At 42.9% G+C, this 11,656-nt stretch overlaps 1 protein-coding gene across 5 annotated transcripts; it reads left to right on the top strand.

Annotated features, from left to right (window-relative positions):
* Positions 1-1,488: 1,488 nt before the first annotated feature.
* si:dkey-273o13.3 (filaggrin) lies at positions 1,489-11,276 on the top strand. 5 transcript variants are annotated; one of them, XM_034293042.1, is made up of 9 exons: positions 1,489-1,693; positions 2,025-2,336; positions 3,724-6,050; positions 6,081-6,973; positions 7,354-7,379; positions 7,531-7,692; positions 8,097-8,163; positions 8,278-8,385; positions 8,812-11,276. In XM_034293042.1, exons 2-9 carry the CDS (start codon positions 2,131-2,133, stop codon positions 9,697-9,699), a joined length of 4,677 nt encoding a protein of 1,558 aa, XP_034148933.1. In that variant the 5' UTR covers positions 1,489-1,693; positions 2,025-2,130; the 3' UTR covers positions 9,700-11,276. The 5 variants fall into 5 exon arrangements, with proteins under 5 accessions (XP_034148933.1, XP_034148934.1, XP_028976615.2 ...); XM_034293043.1 differs by having other exon boundaries at positions 3,724-6,080; positions 6,111-6,973; XM_029120782.2 differs by having other exon boundaries at positions 2,043-2,336; positions 3,724-6,973.
* Positions 11,277-11,656: the final 380 nt, after the last annotated feature.

Below are 11,656 nucleotides of genomic sequence, written 5' to 3'. Positions count from 1 at the left end.
ACTCAAAACACCTGCAAAGGCCTTTAAATGGTCTCTCAGTCTAGTTTTGTAGGCTACACAATCATGGGGAAGACTGCTGACTTGACAGCTGTCCAAAAGATGACCATTGACACCTTGCACAAGGAAGGCAAGACACATAAGGTCATTTCTAAAGAGGCTGGCGGTTCACAGAGCTCTGTGTCCAAGCACATTAATAGAGAGGCGAAGGGAAGGAAAAGATGTGGTAGAAAAAAGTGTACAAGAAATAGGGATAAAACCCATTCAAAAATGTGGGGGAGGTTCACAAAGAGTGGACTGCAGCTGGAGTCAGTGCTTCAAGAACCACCACGCACAGACGTATACAAGACATGGGTTTCAGCTGTCGCATTCCTTGTGTCAAGCCACTCTTGAACAAGACAGAGCATCAGAAGCGTCTCGCCTGGGCTAAAGACAAAAAGGACTGGACTGCTGCTGAGTGGTCCAAAGTTATGTTCTCTAATGAAAGTACATTTTGCATTTCCTTTGGAAATCAAGGTCCCAGAGTCTGGAGGAAGAGTGGAGAGACACAGAATCCACGTTGCTTGATGTCCAGTGTAAAGTTTCCACAGTCAGTGATGGTTTGGGGTGCCATGTCATCTGCTGGTGTTGGTCCACTGTGTTTTCTGTAGTCCAAGGTCAACGCAGCCGTCTACCAGGAAGTTTTAGAGCACTTCATGCTTCCTGCTGCTAAACAACTTTATGGAAATGCAGATTTCAATTTCCAACAGGACTTGGCACCTGCACACAGTGCCAAAGCTATCAGTACCTAGTTTAAGGACCATGGTATCCCTGTTCTCAACTGGCCAGCAAACTCACCTGACCTTAACCCTATAGAAAATCTATGGGGTATTGTGAAGAGGAAGATGCGATACGCCAGACCCAACAATGCCGAAGAGCTGAAGTCCACTATCAGAGCAAGCTGGGCTCTCATAACACCTGAGCAGTGCCACAGACTGATCGACTCCATGCCACGCCGCATTGCTGCAGTAATTCAGGCAAAAGGAGCCCCAACTAAGTATTGAGTGCTGTACATGCTCATATTTTTCATGTTCATACTTTTCAGTTGGCCAACATTTCAAAAAATCCTTTTTTTGTATTGGTTTTAAGTAATATTCAAATTTTCGGAGATCCTGAATTTGGGATATTCATTAGTTGTCAGTTATAATCATCACAATTAAAATGAATAAACACTTGAAATATATCAGTCTGTGTGTAAAGAAATTACATGTATTTTTAAATATGACCTTGCCCTTACAATGGCATTGAATAGATAACGCTGACCTGTGGTTTACATTAGTGTATGATGACATAAAAAAAGACCACGTTTTGTCTTTAGTAGGTTTCACGTGCGTGTTTAAATGGCCTGGGGCTAATGATTGAGTGCAAATGTTTTATTGATGTGTGTGTGCTGTGTGGTGTGTTTCATGCACACCTCGGTGCAATTGGAAAATGGTTGGATCAGATGTATGGTGCCAGCAAAATCCTGGTACAAAACATCAATGAGCACCCCGGACTGTCAGTGTTGTGGCTCCTCTGAGAGGATATGTGCTGATGCTCACTACTTAGTACAGTATTCATTCATTAGATTAGGGAAATGTAGTTTAAGTGATCGTAAGTTTGATTTCTACTAGTTGGATTACTTGAACTACTGGCACATCAACACTCCATGTTTTAGGTAAGTTTGTCCTTTAATTGATTTGAGATTTATGTAATTTCAGTGATTTTTTGTGTTGACCTCTTAGTAGTTTTGTAACAGTTGCATTTAGAAGCAAAATAAATTCATGTATTTAATGCAAAATGATGTGATAATGGGCAGTTTTATGTTAAGCATAACAATTGTGCTATGTTTGAATTAGATCATACAGAAATTATTTAATATGCAGCAATATATTAACTTTGAAAAGGTTGTTACAGTTTACCTCTGGTCCAGAACATACTGTATTTGTGAAGCATGACAAAGCTTCAAGGAAATACACCATTAACAACGGGAAATTAATTGTTCCCAGTTGGCAAATTTCTTGCAGAAAAATTGGCAAGCAAACAGATTGTTCCTGCACCCAATAATACCACAAGCTCTGCGGTGAAGGATTGGGTCACAGTTAACAGCAAGTGATGGAGAAGTACTTCACCCCAGTACAGGGGACCAGAGACCACAGGCACAGCAAGCCTGATATCCATGACTGTCAAGACAGGGCCCATGAGCATGGCAAGATGGCTGAACAAAGAATCCATCACCACAAACATCATAACCATCACCACCAATCCCATTCTCACAACCAGCAAGAGACTGTGTGGACGGGGAATCAGGAGGATCATGGGTACGGTTCATCACATTTGTTTATTTGGGTACAGATTATGAAATTCTATATGGATGCAATTGTTTTGGTTAAACCCATTACATGGATTTAAGACCATGTACATACAGTGCCAGTGAAAAGTACATGGTACACCCCTTAATTTGTTTATCTTGCCAGTAAGTGTTTCTATGCTCTAAAAATGAGTATATAATATAACAATGAATACATGTAAACATTCATACAATAGAAAGTAATTCATTTTTCTTATACTGTGCAAAATGTTATTCATATCTTGGATCATGGCTAGACCAAATGTGATTAAGAATTTTGAAACTGGGCAAGCTGAAAACAGAAAAGGTAGTGAAAAACCTAAAGAAATGTCTGCATCTGATGAACCATACCTTAAGGTCACTTGCTTGAGGGACAGAATTAAATCCAGTGAAGTGTTTGGTTTGTTCAACATCTGGCAAAATCATCTGGAGCCTGAGTACACACTTCGACTTTGAAAATGAATCTCCTTTATAAGTGAGCTTTAAGTACTGTTTACTGGTAAGCAATTATGCAGATATTACAATTTTCTCCATGTTATAACAATCAGCCTTACACAGTTTAGCACCAAAAAATACAACAGGAAGGTGCTTAGTAATTTGTCCATTCAATATGTGTTTAGAATAAAGCCAACAGCAACACTTTGTCATCCCAAATGAGATGTTTCATTATTCATCAAAATAAAACTCCACTTTAAGTGGGTGTCTTATAACAATTCAACACACCATTGCACACAAAACAATATTTCATTAACCTTTTCAAAGTACCAGAATCCTTATTTAAATTCAAATTAGGTTAGACTATAGTTGCTTTTGGGAAGTGCTCAACTTGAAATTGAATCATTTATATATACTCTCATTTGTTTCCGTTTTGGTCATATTGGAGTTCATTCAGTTCAGAGTCTATGGTTTTTTAAATAATAATTCCCAAAATAAATTTGGAAAGGTGCATAGGACACTTTCTTTCTAAATATTTTAATATACTTGTATATAACATGTCAGTCAGGAAACTTGATCACAGTGCTAGAGTACTTCAAATCCAGGAATATGTTTTTTAAGAACGAAATGAGTGTCCAGTGTCTTTGACTATGATAAGCTATTGCAACACATCTCCACCATTTCCTCCTTTCAGATATATTAGGGCGTAATGCTTATAGAGGGTTGTGATTTTTTTGCCCACAATTTCAAATTAGGCTATGCTATTCATATAGAATTGAATTCATTTAGCATAGGACAGAGAAAAATTATTAATTTTGATTACTTCTTACACATCTTTTTGTTATATATTTTGCTGTGTCACATCCTTGTTCATTAGCGGCAATGAAATACTGAAAACTGTTGTTATCCCGTTCTCCTTGTAGTTTCCCCCAGTCAACATCAGAGCGCAGCCTTGTCCATCAACATCACCATGGCCGCAACAACCACCGTCACCACCAGAATGAGTCTCATTCCGCTCCTCCTGACCATCAAAATCGTCATCACCATCATCCACCGTGTCACCATGATACAGGTGTGACCTCCCGCCTGCCTGTCGCAGCCACTTCTTCCAACTCTTCCTCGGCATCCTCATCATCCTTTTCCTCGTCTTACTCCTCCTCCTCCTCAACGTCATCCTCGTCCTCCTGGTCAACCACTGGCTCTTCCTCCACCTGGTCCTCCCAGTCCAGTATTAATGAATCTGTGATGGAGCACAAACACCCACTGTCGAAGCTCAAGTACTCACAGTCTTGCACCGAAATCTCCAGGGGGAGGAAGGCCTATGATGAGGACGATGAAGGTGACACTTGTCCTTTGATTGATGACGAAGACTGCCTTTATAGGTCCCCCAGCCAAGAAGACAGTCTGAAAGGGAAAAAGAAAAAAAAAGCAGTGTCTTCGTGTCAGTCCACCTCAGTCCACGTCCTGAAGAAGCAGGGGAGCCTCAAAAGAGTAGGAATGGTTGGCAAAGTACGCAAGGCCAAATCAATGGAGGCACTGTCTCACTGTAAGGACATGGATGAGTACGCAGATACTATTGTAGACGAGGACAAGTTGGAGAAAAGGAAGGAGGTAGCCAAGAAGAACTTAGTGAAGGAGAAACTGAAGTTCTCTGCATTTCTGAATGAGATCACCAGGCAGGTGCTCAGCCCGTACAGACTAACGTATCTTGGGGTCACGTCCGCTCAGAGGCCTACTAGCCCCGGAAAAGCCTCCCTGGGATCTCCCAAGGTCGAGCACAGAGAGAAGGAGCAAAGACAGAAGAGTATTCGGCCTGAAAGTGGAAGCTCTATCACCTCCAGTGTCCAATCCCACATCAGCAGGTCTCGTTCCAGCAAGCCCTCTCGCTCACATGTCGTCAAACACCAACACCATCGACACCATCAACCTGCAAGAGACCGGAGTTCCAGCAGCCTCTCCAATGACAGCACTAGCCCAGAAAATAGCCCCTCTTCCTCAAGACATCAATCCCGTTCTTTAACACCCGTACACCATCATCACCTGCATCACACCCATTCTCTCCCATCTTCCCACTATCATGGAGGTCTTTACAGTCCACATCCTCACCACAGAGACCACCACAGTTCAAGCCATTCCAATCACCATGGAGACCACAACAGTCCAAATTATCCCCATCGCCATGGAGATCCCCACAGCCCAAAGCATCACCATAGAGATCACCGTGACCCAACACATCACCATCACCATGGAGAACACCATAATCCAACTCGTCACCATGGAGACCATCAGAGCCCAAACCGTCTGCATCACCATGGAGACCACCATAACCCAACCCTTCACCATGGAGACCACCACAGTCCAACTCATCACCATTACCATGGAGACCACCATTACCCACCTCATCACCATGAAACCCACCACAGCCCAACTCATTCTCATCACCATGGAGAGCATCAAAGCCCAACTCATCCCCATGAACACCACCATAGCCCAAAACATCCCCATCACCATGAAGACCACAGCCTGTATCATTCCCATAGTGACCACCACAGCCTAACCCACCCAAATACCCATCAAGATCACCACCGCCCAAAGCATCCTCATCTCCATGGACACCACCACAGCCCAACTTATCACCATGGAAACCTCAACCCAACTCATCCCCATTGTCACAAATCCCACGACCATCCTGTCAAACCAGAATCTCTCCATTACCACAGCTCCCATCCAAAATCTCTTCACCACCATGGCTCCCAATCAGAATCTCTCCATCACCACAGGTCCCATCCAAAATCTCTTCATCACCATGGCTCCCAATCAGAAACTATACATCATCATGGCTCTCATCCAAAATCTCTTCACCACCATGGCTCCCAAATAGAATCTCTCCATCACCACAGCTCCCATCCAAAATCTCTCCATCACCATGGCTCCCAGCCAGAATCTTTACATCACCACGGCTCCCAATCAGAATCTCTTCATCACCATGGCTCCCAATCAGAATTTCTTCATCATCATGGTTCCTATCCAAAATCTCTTCATCACCATGGCTCCCACCCAAAGTCTCTTCATCACCATGGCTCCCAATCAGAATCTCTACATCACCACGGCTCCCAATCTGAATCTCTCCATCACCACAACTCCAATCCAAAATCTCTTCATCACCATGGCTCCCAGTCAGAATCTCTACATCACCATGGCTCCCAATCAGAGCTGCTCCATCACCACAGCCCCCAATCAGAATCTCTACATCACCATGGCTCCCAGTCAGAATCTCTACATCACCATGGCTCCCAGTCAGAATCTCTACATCACCATGGCTCCCAATCAGAGCTGCTCCATCACCAAAGCCCCCAATCAGAATCTCTACATCAACACGGCCAACAATCAGAATCTCGCCATCACCATGGCTCCCCATCAGAATCTCGCCATCACCACAACTCCCATCCAAAAACTCATCACCATGACTCCCAATCAGAATCTCTACATCACCATAGCTCCCAATCTGAATCTCTCCATCAGTTCGGCTCCCAATCAGAGTCTCTCCATCACCACGGTCCCCAATCAGAATCTCTCCATCACCACGGTCCCCAATCAGAATCTCTCCATCACCACGGCCACCAATCAGAATCTCTCCATCACCACGACCACCAATCAGAATCTCTCCATCACCACGGCCACCAATCAGAATCTCTCCATCACCACGGCCACCAATCAGAATCTCTCCATCACCACGGCCACCAATCAGAATCTCAACACCACCACGGCTCCAAATCAGAATCTCAACACCACCACGGCTCCCAATCAGAGTCTCTCCATCACCATGGTCATCAATCAGAATCTTCCCACCCACACTCCCATTTGGAACCCAATCACAGTCCTACCCACACAGAATCACATCACCCCGATCACCACCACAAAGCCCATCACCATCAACTCTCCCATTTGGATTCTCATAATCCTTCAGGCACAGATATACATCACCAAGACAACCAACACAGAGACTATCACCACAGTCCGTCAAGCCATTCTAAGGAGAACTCCTCTTTCAGAGAATCAACCACAGAGCTTGAGTCACTGACACATTCCAGCAAGTCCGGCTCTTCTACCAGCCCCACCAGTCAGGAAGAGCAACAGACAGGCTGCAGCCATTCAACTACCTCTCTACATCAAGTATGACATCACTTCAGGGGTTGGGTTTATCACCATTGGTAGTTATGTCACTCATAATCAGGAGAATGTCCATTTATTCATTCATTTGTACCGCTATACATGCTTTCAATTCTTAATCCGGAAATTATGTAAGAATGTTCCATTAATTTGCTTTCCATTGATTGTGGCATTAGATGTTCAGACATCTACCTACGTAATCATGGATGATGAAACGGGTCACATGCAGACTCACATGTGCATCAAATGAACCCCAAATGTCTCGCTATTGGTTATCAATGTCTATTATAGTGACTGGAAGCTGCAGAATCAATTTTGTTTGTTCTGAAATGCATGTTCTAGTTCGACTGTAAATCAATATCTGTTTTGTCCTGCCCATACAGGAAGTATCCGAGGTTGATAGAATAATGTGAGTTTGATTTTATGTAGAATTATATCTTGTTTTCTTTCCTCCATTCTATAGTTTTTGTAACAGTGATTTCATTTTTCATAAAGATACAAAAGTATTAACTACACTTCATTAACCAACTCCACCACTTCAACTCTGCTGCTACGTTCAGGATGCTCCAAGAGCAGAATGAGGATCTGCACCACAGTTTGCTCCAGACTGCTGTGCGGATGGAGTGCATGGGGGCTGAGTTTAAGAACAGTCACCAGCTCCTCGAGTCAGAACTACAGAACACACGTGTGGAGCTAAGAAGCCTTCTTGACAAATTCAAAAGGTCAAAGTTCTCTGTAGGGATGGGTACTGGGTATTTCAGAACCAATAAGGGTTTCAGACAGGTAAATCTGTCTGGTAGTACCAATGAAGGGTATTTGTATTTTATAGGAACAATGAAAGGTTTAACAAAATGTATACTTGCCGTAATGGTATTACTTTAAATCTCACCATGGTTATGTATGAGCAAATAGATTTTATTATATATCCCTGACATAGCTAGTGGTACTTCAACTCTAACAGTACTTATCTATCAACATATGTCTTCAGGTAATATGCATTGCATAGTGATATTAGTTTAATTATCACCATGCTTATGTATCAAAATACCTTCAGTTAATATGCATTACATAGTGGTATTAGTTTAATTATCACCATTCTTATGTATCTCTTTCTCTCCTATTTCAGACTGACAGATAATTATTCCTACACTCAACAGACCAATAACCTCCTGGAGAGGAAGCTTCATTCAGTGGTGAGGCAGCAGCAGATAAAAGGCTCATTTGACATACAGTTAAACATCAAACTATTTTCACATGCCTGGAACATCGGTTCATAATTGTTCCGTGTGAAATGTGTGTTCCGTCAGGCTCAGAGTATGGACGGAGAACGTGAGCACCTGAACCAGCGCATCACAGCCCTGACAGATCAGCTGTCCTCTGCCAAGACCACCATTCACAGCATGGAGACTATTAACGTGAGACTCCTCCTGATGAACAGGTTCTAGCCGAGACAAAAAGACAACCTAAAACGTGCGCAAAACCAGACCATGGCAATGGCCCTCAGTGTAAATCATACCATGTTCCCCTGTATCAAGTGTCGCCTGACCTTCCACACACATAACTCTGTTAAGTTTAATCATTTGTTTACTCATCAATACCATTTTAGGTCAGAGTAAAAAAGAAACCATTGTGTTTGTTTTTTGAGCTACTTGTGTTTTGAAAATGCTGTTTTTACATAACCCGTTGTTTAAAAAGCCCATTGTTAAAAAGCGAGTTGTTGTCTTTTAGTCTTGACTCAGCTTTTTACATCTTCATTGCTCGTTAAAATAACTGCACTTTGCTGTGTTTTTTTATTTTCTACCATGATTGATGGCTTGATTGATTCCTTCATCATCCATTAGGTAACGTCATTGCTGCAGGAAGCTCTGAACAAACATTTCCACCCAGATGATTCGGTCAGTCCATTCCAACTCCCTGTTGCTCCCCCTCCAGTTCAGTTCATGGATAGTCATCATTATGGTAAGGTCACCGCCACAGGGGAGGACCAATCACTGGGAACATTGCCAGAAGAAGAGGAATCTGACTGGTCGGAGATGGGGGATGAGTCTCCACAATGTGTTCTAAGGTCAGGGGTAGGTCGTCATGGTCGCACAGCGTTTCATCCGTGGAGACAGGAGCCTGGTCACTGGGCGGGGCAGGGAGAAGGAGACACAGACAGTGAGTCAGGGGGTGAAGAGATAGTCCGGCGACACCCTCCCCGCTCCGTGCAGATCCCCCATCTTCACGTCAGCGTTCACTCAGAAACACTACCAGGCCCCATAGATGAGGTCACCCGCTTCAGGAGCTCAGTTGATGGCCCAGGAGGGGAGAAAAGCTTCAAGGTCAGTGCCAGCCGCAAACTGGGATCTCCCGCCCGCCTCCTGTCAGCAAGCCTGGAGGAGATCCCTGCCTCTGTGGGGCAGCAGCACCGACACGAGGAGGAGCGGAGAGGCACAGAGGGCACTGTAGACCACCGCCGCCCGGAAGACGGTCCTGTGGACGACGGTCCTGTGGACGACTCAGAAGACGAGATCATCCGTAACTGGAGGACTAGGAGCGAGAACATGGGTGAGAATAAAGGTGTGGATTCCAGGGAGGACAATCATGGCAGCAGCTTGGATAACCTGCAGTCAGCCCAGAATATGCTCAACCACTTCATCTGCCAGCTGCAGCCCGGGGAGGGGGAGGTGCGGGCCTGGACAAGAGGAGTGCCAGAGGAGGTGCTGAATGGGGAGAGAACAAAGCTGTGACAATGTCATCTTTAACATCCACATGTCCAGGTGTTCGCTGGGTTGGTGGTTGTTGAAGTAAATTAAAAGATGGAACATGTAATATTCACTATTCTCCGATGAGTGTGATGTCTTCAATATGAAGCAACACCTTTGACAAATGTAATAGTCATTCCTTTTATTGTAATTCAATTATTGATTCAATCTGAATTTAAAAGGTTTCTTCATTTAAATAATAGCAGACCTAACTTCCAATTCACAATATAACTAAACATTCATTAATTTTATATAGTTTTAAAGCTTTTAAGTAATTAACACCTGCAAAAAGAGCTGTAAAGGCAAGCGGCCAGTTGGAGATCCTCAGCTCCACATTTGGATATTTGTGATATTTTTCTTGATTCATAATCAAAGACATGTCCTGAGGTCTTTCTTAGCAGTATACAGGGAATGGCTTTGATGTCCTCCAGAGGTAACATCAAACAAAACGTATGTCGCTTTGATTTCTCCTATTCCCACTTGCAATCGCTCTGGGAAACCCTGTGCTAGGCTTCAATCCCGTCTTATCATAGCAGAGCACGGCCGAATCTCACCCTTGTCTCTGGCTCATAGAAAACAGATCCTTTCAGAACCTCTTGTACATAATTCATTATCCCAGTGTGTTTTTCCCTCAGTGCATGTTAGATAAGAGGGTTGTTTCATTTAATTTATGTCCTAAGGTAAGATGGAAGACATGTAGATAGATGTTGTTTGTCACATAAATTAATTCACTTCCAGACATAGACATAATGTCATTATAATATGTACAGTGTAGTCAAACATTAACTAACATACAATATAAATAGTATCCAATGAACGTTCATACAATAAATAGAGAAAAAAACTATAAATAATAAGTAAGTCAAGTTAAAGTTGATATAGATAAAATATGAAACATTCGACACATTTTGTTTTATTAATTGTGTACATGGATCTGTGTCTGGTATGGTACCCACTGCTAGGAGATGTTAATTTTAATCTTCTTGCCTAAAGCAATAGTTATTAATTAATGGGGATATACTCAAAAATGAATATACTCATCTTCATGCATGCAAACTATGTTTTGTCTCATAATATTGATATCCATGTACATGCTGTAGTCTCTGTTGATGTAATTGCCAAAGCCACTTGACATAATGCCAGTCTGAATAACTGTGTGTTGCATGCCCCCACCAGGGGCATGCAACAGTCCAGTGAGAGATGAATGATGTGGATGAATGATAGGCCACCTTACAGTTCTGTTTTATTTGATCTGGTCAGCACAGTAAATACATTTTAGTGATTGGTAGAGGCATATAGGGAGAGTGAAGGTTCATCATGCATAATGCTATTTTCATCCTAAATCAGTCAGTGTATAAACATGTGAGGAGCACATTTTGTAGTCATGACTACTGATATGCCCTCTCTTGCCTTCCTTTCAATCCATAACTACATCCTCCATGGTGCTTCACAGGACGAATGGCTTAGATACAGTATGCATGAGGTTTATTGTGTTACACACAGTGGGGAGAACTAGTATTTGATACACTGCCGATTTTGCAGGTTTTCCCACTTACAAAGCATGTAGAAGTCTGTCATTTTTATCATTGGTACTCTTCAACTGTGAGTGACGGAATCTAAAACAAAAATCCAGATAATCACATTGTATGATTTTTAAGTAATTAATTAGCATTTTATTGCATGACATAAGTATTTGGTACATCAGAAAAGCAGAACTTAATATTTGGTACAGAAACCTTTGTTTGCAATTACAGAGATCCTACGTTTCCTGTAATTCTTGACCAGGTTTGCACACACTGCAGCAGGGATTTTGGCCCAGTCCTCCATACAAACCTTCTCCAGATCCTTCAGGTCGCTGGGCAATACAGACTTTCAGCTCCCTCCAAAGATTTTCTATTGGGTTCAGGTCTGGAGACTGGCTAGGCCACTCCAGGACCTTGAG

Source organism: Esox lucius, chromosome 7, assembly GCF_011004845.1.
Source record: "Esox lucius isolate fEsoLuc1 chromosome 7, fEsoLuc1.pri, whole genome shotgun sequence".
Taxonomy (NCBI): Eukaryota; Metazoa; Chordata; class Actinopteri; order Esociformes; family Esocidae; genus Esox; species Esox lucius.
Note: the sequence above shows the minus strand (reverse complement) of the source record. Positions and strands in the feature narration are given on the sequence as shown.